General features: G+C 42.3%; 1 protein-coding gene across 1 annotated transcript; it reads right to left on the bottom strand.

The window, feature by feature from the left end:
• Positions 1 to 7,183: 7,183 nt before the first annotated feature.
• On the bottom strand, positions 7,184 to 7,680 carry LOC127338671 (two-component response regulator ORR42-like). The gene is made up of 2 exons (XM_051364699.2): positions 7,468 to 7,680; positions 7,184 to 7,375 (listed from the first exon to the last, which is right to left on the bottom strand). Exons 1-2 carry the CDS (start codon positions 7,678 to 7,680, stop codon positions 7,184 to 7,186), a joined length of 405 nt encoding a protein of 134 aa, XP_051220659.1.
• Positions 7,681 to 15,748: the final 8,068 nt, after the last annotated feature.

The raw sequence follows: 15,748 nt of genomic DNA, 5'->3' as shown, positions 1-15,748 counted from the left end.
GATACTCGCCAGGACGAAGGAGAAAAAGGGCCTCAGCAACGGCATATTGGCTCTGAGAAGGGCCGCTGAAAGGCCAAGATGTTCACGGGCAAGACGGATGACGTCGTCGTATGTCCCGAGCTTGTGAACATTAGCAGCTTGACTTCCCGATTTGCCAGATCTGAAGCACTGACCAAAGCAAGCCTCACCGTTAGCGCCATCACCTTGATGGCACTAGATTGGGGTTTGGCCGACAAGATCCGCCAGATTTGATCCGCCAGATTCACCATAGGCCAGATCTGAAGCTGATGACGAGATCCCCGACTCCATTGCGCCATTCTGCTCATGGGAAACACTGGATCTAAGCTTACAACAACACTAACTCCCTCGGATCCAAATTAGCTGACTCAACTTTGCTTATCTAAATATGCATGTATCCACACATGTTTTTACTCTAGATACATACACGTCTAAGGAAAGTTGAATCAATTAATTTAGTTCGGAGGGTGTACGATATACAGAAAGAAGTCGGCCTCGTCTCCGGCCGGCAAGCCGGCGGAGAGAAGGGGGAGAGGAGCCGGGGGAGTGGGAGAGACTCGAGAGAGAAAGAGAAGAGGAAGAAATGAGAGCTCCCTAGGGAAGAACATTATTTTTGTCGTTCTGCTCGTAGCTTGAAACTGAAAATTTCGGCCGTGCGCCAAATCATCCCGCCGCATCCATTCGAAAATCCCGTGACCAATTTTACCCTTTTAACCCTAGTCCGGAAGCTACAACCCACCGACCATGGAGGGCTCATTCGGTAACAATGAAATATCTTGCCTAGATCCCGAACCCTCCCCACAGGCCCACACCCACCCACCAACCATTCGCCCCATTAGCTCAAAAATACTCTCACACGCCAAAGCTCTGACTCTCTACAGTACTAGATCTTCTTCGCCGCCGGCATAATCCTCCACAGCGTAGCCTTGATCGTGTTGGCTGTCCACTCATACGCGTACAGCACGCGTCCGTTGGGAACCCCAAGAGGAAGGTGTGATGCGTACAGCGGCAAGTTTTCTCTCAGTAAGAAACCAAGGTTTATCGAACCAGTAGGAGCCAAGAAGCACGTTGAAGGTTGATGGCGGCGAAGTGTAGTGCGGCGCAACACCAGGGATTCCGGCGCCAACGTGGAACCTGCACAACACAACCAAATTACTTTGCCCCAACGTGACAGTGAGGTTGTCAATCTCACCGGCTTGCTGTAACAAAGGATTAGATGTATAGTGTGGACGATGATGTTTGCAGAAAACAGTAGAACGAGTATTGCAGTAGATTGTATTCGATGTAAAGAATGGACCGAGGTCCACAGTTCACTAGTGGTGTCTCTCCCATAAGAAATAGCATGTTGGGTGAACAAATTACAGTTGGGAAATTGACAAATAAAGAGGGCATGACCATGCACATACATGTTATCAAGAGTAGTGTGAGATTTAATTGGGCATTACGACAAAGTACATAGACCGCTATCCAGCATGCATCTATGCCTAAAAAGTCCACCTTCAGGTTATCATCCGAACCCCCTCCAGTATTAAGTTGCAAACAACAGACAATTGCATTAAGTATGGTGCGTAATGTAATCAATAACTACATCCTCGGACATAGCATCGATGTTTTATCCCTAGTGGCAACAGCACATCCACAACCTTAGAACTTTCTGTCACTGTCCTAGATTTAATGGAGGCATGAACCCACTATCGAGCATAAATACTCCCTCTTGGAGTTAAGAGTAAAAACTTGGCCAGAGCCTCTACTAATAACGGAGAGCATGCAAGATCATAAACAACACATAGATAGATTGATTATCAACATAGCATAGTATTCCATATTCATCGGATCCCAACAAACGCAACATGTAGCATTACAAATAGATGATCTTGATCATGTTTGGCAGCTCACAAGATCCAACAATGATAGCACAATTAGGAGAAGACGACCATCTAGCTACTGCTATGGACCCATAGTCCAGGGGTGAACTACTCACACATCACTCCGGAGGCGACCATGGTGGTAAAGAGCCCTCCGGGAGATGATTCCCCTCTCCGGCAGGGTGCCGGAGCCGATCTCCTGAATCCCCCGAGATGGGATTGGCGGCGGCGGCGTCTCTGGAAGGTTTTCCGTATCGTGGCTCTCGGTACTAGAGTTATTCTCGACGAAGGCTTATGTAGGCGGAAGGGTAGGTCAGGGGGCGCCACGAGGGGCCCACACGCTAGGGCCGCGCGGCCCCAGGCCTGGCCGCGCCGCCCTGTTGTGTGGCCGCCTCGTCGCCCCACTTCATTTCCCTTTCGGACTTCTGGAAGCTTCATGGAAAAATAAGATCCTGGGCATTGATTTCGTCCAATTCCGAGAATATTTCCTTACTAGGATTTCTGAAACCAAAAACAGCAGAAAACAACAACTGGCTCTTCGGCATCTCGTTAATAGGTTAGTGCCGGAAAATGCATATAAATGACATAAAGTATGTATAAAACATGTGTGTATCATCATAAAAGTAGCATGGAACATAAGAAATAATCGATACGTTGGAGACGTATCATCCACCCACCTGATCCGCTCCCCCGCCGCCCTCGCCACCGACGGATCTGCTTCACTGCCGACCTCGCCACCGACGGATCTGCTTCACCGCTGACCTCGCCACCGACGGATCTGCTTCACCGCTGACCTCATCCACAACGTAGCAATCAACACCTTTCCTGTCGACGCACCGGATCCTCTCCAACGGAACCGGGTCTACTTCACCGCGCCCCCCACCGACTACCTCGGCGCAGCGGCTGTATCAACTTCACCGAATCCCTTGCCAGCCAACCAGATCTGCTTCACTAACGCCCGCTTCTACTGAAACAGGGTCGACTCATCGTCTCCCGCGTTCGTCGCCGCTGCAATGCAAGTTGTCGCCCCCGTCCACCCCGCCGCAACTTGGTTAGTACGCTGGCCCGTTAGATCGCGGTGTTTTTTAGCCATGTTTTGTGTAGTTATTTGCAGATCTCATATGCCATTAACTTTCTTGATGTGCTACTTCGCATGAAGTTCGTTTAAATATTGTACAATACAAAAGCATTATCCGGTCGCTACCATCCTGTTTATTCTACTGACACCTGTGTGCATCCACATATTTATAGCCTTATACCCATTCATTTGCTGCCAACTGTTTTTGTACTGCATGCTATTCCTTTTATAGTCATGCTATGGGCATTTCCAATCTGGTTGTTCTTATACCACGTCATTAGCTCACCGCTAGCCGCTAGCATTTTTCTCATGCCTGCTATTCTCACACTCTTTTATAATCATGCTATGTGCATTTCCAACCTGCTTGCTCTGATACCTCGTCTTTAGCTTATAGCTATTTTTTTCCATGAATGCTCCTGTCGCACAGCTTGTATAGTTATTGTTGCGTGCATGTCTGTTCTTTGTATTATCGTAGACTAACTTGTCAATGCTATTTTTCCTAGGGATTGATCATGCGAACCACTTATTAGAATATCCAACATTAACATCGGGGACGCTAGGGAATGTTGGAATCTGAGTTCTTGGTTGGTAATTTTGGCAGTTTACTTCCGTTATTATCTATAACCTATATGCATTGTTCCTTATGCAAGAAATTAACACTTGGAACCCTGTCATAGCAAATTAATCCATGCTTTACTATGTTTCTGCCTATTTGATATACTTGTCTTGGAGCAACTGCGACGGTGATTTGAACCTGACATTTGGTCATTCTTAATGCCAGTTTACTTTATGTGGAAAACCTTGGCATTACCCTACTCTAAATCTGAATGTCTGAAATTTGTATCTCATGCAAAGCAACATCTAGTTGGTTTTAATATGATATTTGGTAAATATTGGCTTATTCATTTGGCAGCTCAAGTTTTTTGTTATTTGAAACTAACTGACTTGGTCTTAAATTTGATATCTACACACAGATTAAGGACAATGGAGCAGGAGGATTAGCATTTCACTTGATGGCTGAACCTAAAATGACAGGCATGTCGATCACGACTAGTGCACGCAAGAGAAGGACCTGTAGCGAGCCAGTATGTGCTTAGTACATGCATCTTATCTTATCTTGTGCTTATTTCTGCTACATGCTGTTATCTGATATCTACATTACGTAATACATGTTTGAATAGTTAATTGTTGTAACTATGTTTACAATATTACCAGAATGCAGTTTTAGTGAAGCAGTCATCATTAGAAGATAGTCGCCAAACCGACCGTATGCAACATTATGATGTAAGTCTGTGCTTAGTACAAGTTCCATACATTGTCTTATTTATGCAACTTGTTATTATCTTATATCTACATTGCATAATAAATGTTTGAATAGTTCACTGTTGTAATTATGTTTGCAATATTACTAGAATGCAGTTGTAATGAAGAAGTCCTTAGTAGAAGATAGAGTGCAAAAAAGGTTCCAGGGTGAGCCTATGCAACGATATAATGTAAGTCTGTGCTTAGTACTTGTGACTATCTCATATCGACAATGCTTAATACATGTTTGCATAGTTCATCGTTTAACTCTTTTTGCATTATTATCATAATGCAGTTGTGATGAAGCAATCTTCATCAGAAGAGAGGCCCACAAAAAGTTCTGATCTTTCTTCTGATGCATCCTCTCATAGCCGTCAACCTAGACCATTCCTTTCATCAAACAGTAAATATCTCAATGTTGTACTTTATAAAAGACATGGTATTGCTGCTTTAAGATCTGTAGCTGATATGTTGACCAAGAGTACACAAGATTCAATCAAGGCGATTGCCAAATGTCAACGTGTTATTGATGATGCTAATAGAAGTCCTCAATGATTCTATGTAATTTTTTATTTGGGCACATTAATTGCCTTGTAATTTTCCTAGTTATTTTATTTGTGTATGTAATTGTGTGTATCATTGATATCAGATTTTAGGCTCATGAAATTTAATGCAAGTTGACTAGTCAAACAACCAAGGCCCTACAACAGATTGGGCCGGCCCATTTACAGTAGTGTGGGACCCACTTTCATTTTGGGCCGGCTCACTTACTTATTGGGCCGGCCCATTAACATGATAGTGGGCCCACCTGCTTATTGGGCCGGCCCACTATCTTGTTGGGCCAGCCCACTTGCTATATGGTGGACCCCACATACCAAATGGGCCGGCCCTTTAACAGGGAAGTGGGACCCACCTATGTTTTTGGCCCGGCCCACTATCTTATTGGGCCGGCCCACTTGCTATATGGTGGACCCCACATACTGAATGGACCGGCCCTTTAACAGGAATGTGGGACCCACCTATGTTTTTTGCCCAGCCCACTTTCTTGTTGGGCCAACACACTGGCTATATGGTGGATTCCAGATACTAAATGGGCCGGCCCTTCAACAGGAAAGTGGGACCCACCTGTGTTTTTGGCCCGGCCCACTATCTTGTTGGGCCAGCCCATTTGCTATATGGTGGACCCACATACTAAATGGGCCGGCCCTTTAACAGGAAAGTGGGATCCACCTGTGTTTTTGGCCCGACCCACTTTCCTGTTGGGCCAGCCCATTTGATCTATTGTGGACCCCACGTACTAAATGAGCCGGCCCGATAGCAGGAACGTGGGACCCACAGGCTAATTGGGCCGGCCCAATAACTTCTTGGGCCGGCCCACTTGCTTTAAGGTGGACCCCACTTGTAAAATGGGCCGACCCGATAACAGGAAAGTGGGTCCCACATGTCTTGTGGGCCGGCCCTTTTGCCTGTTGACCGGTCAAACGAGTGCATTCGGCCCGGCCCACATGCTTAGTGGGCCGTCCCATTAAAGTTTTGACCAATCAACCTTAGAGGTTAGGCCCGGCCCACGTAACTAATGGTCCAGCCCAGCTATATAGTTGACCGGTCAAACTAAGTCAGCTGGCCCGGCCCGCAAACTTAATGGGCCGGCCCGCTTAAGACGTGGCAGGCCTCGTGTGGGCCTACCAACTACCACGGGGTTTCAGCCGGTTAACGCCGTTAATCGCCGCGATTAACGGCGTCAGCCACGTGTCAGTTTGCATGACGTCAGCAGTCAACGGGCTCCCGGAAACACTTCTGCAACGGTCCGATTTTCCGTGGCGGAAGGGCGCCCAAGCGCGACGGACCGAAAAAAACGTCGTAGGACTTTGCCTGACGCAGTTTCGACAACAGAACCCATATCATCGGGTTAGGCCCATAGGCGACGAAAAATGGCCCTTAGCGGACGATTTTGGGACGTTGTCTATCAGAACTTTACTTGTAGTGTAAGGTAGGTGGAGGGCCAGATAGCCAGTCACTCCTCATTACCTGCCCCTTCCTCCCCAGCATGCCTCGCCACCATTACCACAACTTCGAGCTCCATTCTGCAAAACCAAGCATCTCTTCTTTAGCCATGGTGATCAACAGAGCGTGGTGTTGATCAAATATGAAGAACAAGGCTTTAGTTCCCTTCACCACCTCACTGATCATCCCTCAAATAGGAATGACCCGTTCGAGGATTCCGGAATGGTGGAAGTGCCCCTACCGAAGAAGGGTGAGTTCATCATTTTCCTAAGCTTCACCGAGCACGATATTTCCTTCCACACCTGGCCTATTCTCTAGCGCCTCCTCGACTTTTACGACATACAAATCTTGGATATGGGGACGCATATCCTTCAGCAAATCAGCCTATTCGTGACACTATGTTAGTGCTATCTAGGATGCCCTCCATACTTCCCCCTCTAGCTAGCGATCTTCCATGAGTGAGTGTGGCGCAAGAAGCCGAAGGGGTCTCTAGTCGTCGGCAGCAGCATCACCTTGTAGGTGAATGCCGGCGAATCGTTCGTTGACTTTGATATGCCACAGTAGGCGTGGGCGGATTGGCAAAAGTTCTGGTTCTAGATGAGATAGGAGAGCCCACGAGCTAGACCCCTAATTTAATTCCAATTCCATTGAGTTTTTGGTAGATTTCTTCCAACCTTACACATGACAAGTAATCCAAAGTTAATGCATTAAACTTGAAGGAGATACATATTACATGGATTCAACCTAATTATTGGTAGCCTTTCTTGTCCTTGTTGCTAAACACAATCTTTAACATGAACCTGCAAAGAAGATGAAAATACGATAGAACTAGACAAATACGACAAAGCAGGCATGCTCATACATATATAAGCTCAACATGTTATTCCCTCCATTTATATAGGAAACTTGGCTAGGCTTAGACCATGTTGTTATTCTTCTTCTTCTTGATGACCTCCTGAATTATAGCCCCGACAACATCAATGTCCATTGGTTTGGGCAAAAATTCATCAGCGCCGACCCTCATGAATGCCTCTTGGGCATTATCACCAACTGATACTCCAACAATCTTCACATGAATTTCTCCCAAAGCACGGATCTTCTCAATTGCCTGCCAAATAAGACAAGAAGTACATTTTCAAGTAAACTTTTCAGCAAAATAAATAGCTATTTATCCCACATGAAAGAAATGGAAAACTATACCTCAGGCCCAGACATTACGGGCATGTCCTTGTCACAAAAAATAATGTCAAACTTCTTCCCCTCGAGGAATAGTTGCACTGCTTCTTTCCCATTCTTAGCCGTAGTAATCTCACATTGGAACTTACGCAGTATGGCAGAGTGAACCCTGGTCTCAACAGCCGAATCCTCAACAATAAGTGCCTTAACCGGGGATCCTTCATCGTATGATGTCATGATCGGCTAAACAAACTATAAAAAGAATAAAGATATTTGTTATTTCAGATCCATGCAATACATGTAACGTGATTGTTTTAGGGTATTCTGAATAAAAATAAACGAAAAATCATAATCAAAATTACTAACCCGAAACATTGTGCATGAATATCTTGTGACCAATTTTAGTTGCAAAATCATAAGACATAATTCTTAAAAATAATTTATAAGTTAAGCATGCACTTCGAGTACATCTCAACTGATGGAAATCTGCACTAGATCTGGCAGGAAGCTCAAATTATTAGAAGTTTCTATTGCAAGACGTGTAATTTTTTATTATTACTCAGGACAGGAAGATGAAAAAATCTATATTTCCATATAATAGGATAAGAAAAACATCAGAAAATAATATAAAAACACAAAGAGAACATTGTTCTACATATGAAAAATTTGTCATGTTCTTTACTACAATAAGTAGAGCCAAAAACATCATAAGGAAGACCGCATCGTAGCAAAGAAACGATGAAAAATAAAACACATCTGTGCATATGCATGGTTGCACCTCTAAGAGTCTCTTGTATGTAAGCATAGCTAAATAAACTAGTACATGATGATGATTGCAAGGCAAAAAAAGAAGAAAAAATAGGGACCTCAAAGCTTGCTAGAGCCTATGGCAAACGAGGTCGAAGGAAATGCAGTTGGCTCTCTTTTTATCTTGTTGCTTCAGGCTTTGGAGTTGTGTGCCTTGTACCCCTCTACGCCCAGGTATTTATAGAGGGAAACGAGTGGAGAACCTCCCCAAGGCCGACTGATCTCAGCCATTCATTTGATAATTATGTCTGTTCCCGCGTGCGAATATCTTCACCATTTCACATGAAAATAGAAAAGGGAGAATTAATGTTGATATTGCCAATATATTCTGTTATAAATGATGCATATATTTTCGTATTTCTAGATACTACTCATAGATGTACAACTTATTAAATTGTCGATCATCGCACCGCATAAGATCACATTTTGTACAAGTATTTATGTCTTGATATGCCTTGTAGCTAAATACCAAAAGGAGATTATAAATTATTTATTGTTTTGCCATCAATAACAGGGATGGATGTTCATTTGTTATTGTGGTGATTAGTTCAACTATGGCAGGAAAACCTTACTATGAATGTGTCCATGATAGATATCAAATGCTATTTATGAATTTAGTGCATCTGGTATATTCCAGATCGATCACATATTAGTAGCTCGACTACCGGATTATTTTGATCTCCTATCTATAATTTTGCATCCCATATACGTGCACATATGCTTAACTAACATAAACAAAGATGAACTGTACTAGATTGTATATATGCTAACACTAAAGGTGCTAAGAGATAACTAGCTATGTCTTGGATATGACCACGACATGTGCTACAGGGGGTACTAGTTTTTTGAGGGTTGGGGTGCCAGTTGAGAGGTGCATACCATGGGACATGTATCTATCTATGGACCGAGATTGCACGTAGACTAGGGTTTAGCTAGGTCCATACCATTAATCGATCAATTCATTTCTTTTCATCGGCAAGCAACTCGAAACCTCAAATTGATTTGCGTAGTGGTTATCATCAAATTAGGATGAAAGAAGGGGATGAATGGAAAACGGCCTTTAAAACAAAACTTGGTTTATATGAGTGGTTGGTAATGCCTTTTGGTTTGACTAATGCACCTAGCACTTTCATGAGACTGATGAACCATGTTTTGCGTGATTTTATTGGCAAGTTTGTGGTTGTGTACTTTGATGACATATTAATCTACAGCCGCAATGAATCTGATCATACTATACATATTAGACATGTTTTGCAAGTGTTGCGTGACAATAAACTCTATGGTAATCTTGAGAAGTGCACATTTTGCAAAGATAAGGTCATATTTATGGGTTACGTTGTCTCTAAGCTTGGATTAGAAGTAGATGTGTCTAAAATTGAAGCTATTCAAAATTGGCCTACTCCCATGAATGTCAGTCAAGTAAGAAGTTTTCATAGTCTTGCTGGGTTTTATAGAAGATTTGTGCCCAATTTTAGTACTATTGCTGCACCTTTGAATGACTTGACTAAAAAGGGTGTTGTATTTGAGTGGGGCGCATCCCAAGATCATGCTTTTGATGAACTGAAACGATTGTTAACTTCTGCACCGTTGCTTGCACTTCCTGATTTCAATAAGGAAATTGAGATTGAATGTGATGCTAGTGGTATTGGGATTGGTGGTGTTTTGATGCAAGAGGGTAGCCCAATTGCATATTTTTCTGAGAAACTTTCTGGTGCTAAGTTGAACTATCCTATATATGATAAAGAATTGTATGCTTTAATTAGAGTTCTTGAGGTTTGGCAACATTACTTGTGGCCAAAAGAATTTATCATACATTCTGATCATGAAGCTTTAAAATATCTGAAAGCTCAATCTACTTTGCATAAGCGTCTTGCTAAGTGGGTCGAGTTCATTGAGTCTTTTCCATACATTATTAAGCATAAGAAGGGAAAATATAATATTGTTGCTGATGCTTTATCTAGGAAGAATATGCTATTAACTCAACTTGATATTAAAATTCCTAGATTAGAAATACTATGTGATTTGTATGCTACTGATCATGATTTTGCTGAACCATATCGCTTGTGTGCTATTGGTAAAGCATGGGAAAAGTTTAGAGCTAACAAACTATGTGTTCCAGAATCGTCTGTGCATTTGCTCTTATTGCAGGAATCTCATGCTGGAGGTTTGATGGGTCACTTTGGACATGAGAAGACGCTACTCATGCTAGCTGACCATTTTTATTGGCCAAAGATGAGGCGGGATGTGGACAGATATGTGAAGAGGTGCATTACTTGCAACAAGTCCAAGTCCAATCTGAAGCCTCACGGTTTTTATACTCCTTTACCAGCACCTACTACACCTTGGAAGGATATTAGTATGGATTTTGTGTTGGGTTTGCCGCGTACTAAGAGAGGCCATGATTCTATATTTGTGGTAGTGTATAGATTTTCCAAGTTGTCACACTTTATTGCCTGCCACAAAAGCGACGATGCGTCGCATATTGCTAACCTGTTTTTCAGGGAGATTGTACGTCTACATGGAGTTCATGAGCTACTTTTGGAAGACGCTTTGGAGGAAGCTGGGGACGAAGCTACTTTTCAGTACTACTTGTCATCCCCAAACTGATGGTCAAACTGAAATGGTGAATAGAACATTGTCACAATTGTTGAGATCCATGATCAAGAAGAACCAGAAGGAGTGGGAAGATTGTTTGCCGCATGTGGAGTTTGCTTATAACAGGGCGGTACATTCTACCACAGAGCTGTGTCCCTTTGAGGTGGTGTATGGTTTCAAACCCATTACTCCGCTAGATTTGTTGCCTCTAACCATACATGAGAGAGTCAATATGGAGGCATCCAAGAGGGCAGATTTTGTGCGAAAAATTCATGTCAAGACTAAAGAGTTGATAGAGAAGAAAGGAAAGAGCCATGCTGCAAGGATGAACAAGAAGCGCAAGGAGATATTGTTCAAGCATGGTGATATGGTCTGGGTACATTTTTGCAAGGATAGGTTTCCGAAGCTGCGGAGGTCCAAATTGCTTCCGCGTGGTGCTGGTCCTTACAAAGTGCTGGCTAAGATCAATGATAATGCATACTCAATAGATCTTCCAATAGAGGAGTTTGGTGTCAGCAATTCTTTCAATGTAGCTGATTTGACACCATATGATGGAGAAGACCTTGGAGCATCGAGGTCGACACCTTTTGAAGGGGGGAGATGATGAGGACATCCCTACCACACTACCTCCGTCATTGCAAGATGAAGACAATGCTGCTGTGAAGCTCAAGTCCAATGAAGTTAGAATTGGACCAATGACACGAGATCGTGCGAAGCTACTTAAACAACAGGTGAACTTGTTCCTAAGTGATACTTTGATCAATGAGAACTTTATACAGCCTAAGTCGTATTACTTATGTATGATCAGGTATGAAGAGGAACCAAGCATCGCACGAGGAGGAGAGGAGCAGCTGGATAAGAAGATGGACGTAAAGCTGGACATGGAGCTGGATATGAAGACATCCCATGGACGCGCGAGATTAGGGTTTAGTGTTTAGGGTGTTTAGGGTGTTTATGGATTAGGGATTAGGGAGATTAGGGTTTTAGGGTTTTATGGTTTAAGGTTTAGGGATCATCGATCGAGTGCGCACACACATTATTAGAGGCACCCGCGAAATTAAGTGTCGTTGGCCTATATATGTAGGGTTTAATTAGGGTTTAGGGTTAGCTAGGGGTTAGGGTTAGGGTTTAGGGTTTAGGGTTTAGTGTTTAGGATTTAGGGTTTAGTGTTTAGGGTTTAGGGTCTAGGGTTTAGGGTTTAGTGTTTAGGGTGTTTAGGGTGTATGTTTAGGGTTTAATTAGGGAATAGGGATTAGCGTTTTAGGGTTTAAGGTTTAGGGATCATCGATCGAGTGCACACACACATTATTAGAGGCACCTGCGCCTTTGCGCATAAAGTGCATGCGTATATAAGTGTGTTTTTTGGCCACCAACGATATATAGATCGAGAGAGAGAGAGATTGTAATATATATATATATCCCCAAGAATATGTTCAGATATATATATTGAAGTATATGCAAGAATGATATGTGCAAGGTATGCCATGCGCGCATGCACACTAATTGTATATATATTATGAGGCAACTTAATCAAATGTGTTTTCATTTGAGAGAACTTATCAAAATTCAAGTTAATTAATTTATCAGCGCTAATTAGTTGGTCGCCTGCTTGATGCGCAATTATGTCGTTGGCCTATATATATATATATGTAGGGTTTAATTAGTGTTTATGGTTTTGGGTTAGCTAGCTAGGGTTTTAGGGTTAGGGTTAGGGTTAATTAGGGTTTAGGGTCTAGGGTTTAGGGTTTAGGGTTTAGGGTTTGGGGTTTAGTGTTTAGGGTTTAGGGTCTAGGGTTAGGGTTTAGGGTTTAGGGTTTAGGGTGTAGTGTTTAGGGTGCATGCGTATATATATAAGTGTGTTTCTTAGCCACCAACGATATATAGATCTAGAGAGAGATTGAAATATATTTAGGGTTTAGGGTTTAGGGTCTAGGGTTAGGGTTTAGGGTTTAATGTTTAGGGTTTAGGGTGTAGTGTTTAGGGTTTAGGGTCTAGGGTTTAGGGTTTAGTGTTTAGGGTGTTAGGGTGTACGTTTACGGTATAATTAGGGATAAGGGATTAGGGTTTTAGGGTTTAAGTTTTAGGGATCATCGATCGAGTGCACACACACATTATTAGAGGCACCCGCGCCTTTGCGCATAAAGTGCATGCGTATATATATAAGTGTGTTTCTTGGCCACCAACGATACATAGATCGAGAGAGAGATTGAAATATATATATATCCCCAAGAATATGTTCAAATATATATTGAAATATATGCACGAATGATATGCAAGGTATGCCATGCGCGCATGCACACTAATTATATATATTATGAGGCAACTTAATCAAATGTGTTTTCATTCGAGAGAACTTATCAAAAATCAAGTTAATTAATTTATCAGCGCTAATTAGTTGGTCGCTTGCTTGATGCGCAATTAAGTGTCGTTGACCTATATATGTAGGGTTTAATTCGGGTTTAGGGTTAGCTACCTAGGGGTTAGGGTTAGGGTTAGGGTTAATCAGGGTTTAGGGTCTAGGGTTTAGGGTTTAGTGTTTAGGGTTTAGTGTTTAGGTTTTAGGGTTTAGCTAGGGTTTAGGGTTTAGTGTTTAGGGTGTTTAGGGTGTGTAGGGATTAGAGATTAGGGAGATTAGGGTTTTATGGTTTAAGGTTTAGGGATCATCGATCGAGTGCGCACACACATTATTAGAGGCACCCGCACAATTAAGTGTCGTTGGCCTATATATGTAGGGTTTAATTAGGGTTTAGGGTTTAGGGTTAGCTAGGGGTTAGGGTTAGGTTTTAGGGTTTAGGGTTTAGGGTTTAGTGTTTACTGTTTAGGGTTTAGGGTTTAGTGTTTAGGGTTTAGGGTCTAGGGTTTAGTGTTTAGGGTGTTTAGGGTGTATGTTTAGGGTTTAATTAGGGATTAGGGTTTTAGGGTTTAAGGTTTAGGGATCATCGATCGAGTGCACACACACATTATTAGAGACACCCGCGCCTTTGCGCATAAAGTGCATGCGTATATAAGTGTGTTTTTTGGCCACCAACGATATATAGATCGAGAGAGAGATTGAAATATATATATCCCCAAGAATATGTTCAGATATATATTGAAATATATGCACGAATGATATGTGCAAGGTATGCCATGCGCGCATGCACACTAATTGTATATATATTATGAGGCAACTTAATCAAATGTGTTTTCATTCGAGAGAACTTGTCAAAATTCAAGTTAATTAATTTATCAGCGTTAATTAGTGGGTCGCCTGCTTGATGCGCAACTAAGTGTCGTTGGCCTATATATATGTAGGGTTTAATTAGGGTTTAGGGTTTAGGGTTAGGTAGCTAGGGTTTTAGGGTTAGGGTTAGGGTTAATTAGGGTTTAGGGTCTAGGGTTTAGGGTTTAGGGTTTGGGGTTTAGTGTTTAGGGTTTAGGGTCTAGGGTTAGGGTTTAGGGTTTAGTGTTTAGGGTTTAGGGTTTAGGGTGTAGTGTTTAGGGTTTAGGCTCTAGGGGTTAGGGTTTAGTGTTTAGGGTGTTCAGGGTTTAGGGTTTAGGGTTTAGGGTTTAGGGTGTTTAGGGTGTACGTTTAGGGTATAATTAGGGATTAGGGATTGGGGTTTTAGGGTTTAAGGTTTAGGGATCATCGATCGAGTGCACACACACATTATTAGATGCACCCGCGCCTTTGCGCATAAAGTGCATGCGTATATATATAAGTGTGTTTCTTGGCCACCAACGATATATAGATCTAGAGAGAGATTGAACTATATTTAGGGTTTAGGGTTTAGGGTCTAGGGTTAGGGTTTAGGGTTTACGGTTTAGTGTTTATGGTTTAGGGTGTAGTGTTTAGGGTTTAGGTTCTAGGGTTTAGGGTTTAGTGTTTAGGGTGTTTAGGGTGTACGTTTAGGGTATAATTAGGGATTAGGGATTGGGGTTTTAGGGTTTAAGGTTTAGGGATCATCGATCGAGTGCACACACACATTATTAGATGCACCCGCGCCTTTGCGCATAAAGTGCATGCGTATATATATATGTGTGTTTCTTGGCCACCAACGATATATAGATCTAGAGAGAGATTGAAATATATTTATGGTTTAGGGTTTAGGGTCTAGGGTTAGGGTTTAGGGTTTAGTGTTTAGGGTTTAGGGTGTAGTGTTTAGGGTTTAGGGTTTAGGGTTTAGGGTCTAGGGTTTAGGGTTTAGTGTTTAGGGTGTTTAGGGTGTACGTTTAGGGTATAATTAGGGATTAGGGATTAGGGTTTTAGGGTTTAAGGTTTAGGGATCATCGATCGAGTGCACACACACATTATTAGAGGCACCCGCGCCTTTGCGCATAAAGTGCATGCGTATATATATAAGTGTGTTTCTTGGCCACCAACAATATATAGATCGAGAGAGAAAGATTGAAATATATATATATATATCCCCAAGAATATGTTCAAATATATATTGAAATATATGCACGAATGATATGCAAGGTATGCCATGCACGCATGCACACTAATTATATATATATATTATGAGACATCTTAATCAAATGTGTTTTCATTCGAGATCGAGAACTTGTCAAAATTAAAGTTAATTAATTTATCAGCCCTAATTAGTTGGTCGCCTGCTTGATGCGCAATTAAGTGTCGTTGGCCTATATATGTAGGGTTTAATTAGGGTTAGGGTTAGGGTTAGTGTTAATTAGGGTATAGGGTCTAGGGTTTAGGGTTTAGTGTTTAGGGTTTAGGGTTTAGTGTTTAGGTTTTAGGGTTTAGGAGTGTTTAGGGTTTAGGGTTTAGTGTTTAGGGTTTAGGGTTTAGGGTTTAGTGTTTAGGGTGTTTAGGGATTAGGGATTAGGGTTTTAGGGTTTTATGGTTTAAGGTTTAGGGATCATCGATCGAGTGCGCACACACATTATTAGAGGCACCCGC

This window comes from Lolium perenne, chromosome 3, assembly GCF_019359855.2.
Source record: "Lolium perenne isolate Kyuss_39 chromosome 3, Kyuss_2.0, whole genome shotgun sequence".
NCBI classification, from domain to species: domain Eukaryota; kingdom Viridiplantae; phylum Streptophyta; class Magnoliopsida; order Poales; family Poaceae; genus Lolium; species Lolium perenne.
This window is presented reverse-complemented; position numbering and strand designations above follow the sequence as displayed.

Coding starts and splice junctions, on each gene's coding strand:
- LOC127338671 (XM_051364699.2), bottom strand. CDS start 7,680: ATGACATCATACGATGAAGGATCCCCGGTTAAGGCACTTATTGTTGAG. Junction 7,376..7,467: donor CCGTAATGTCTGGGCCTGAG/GTATAGTTTTCC, acceptor CTTATTTGGCAG/GCAATTGAGAAGATCCGTGC.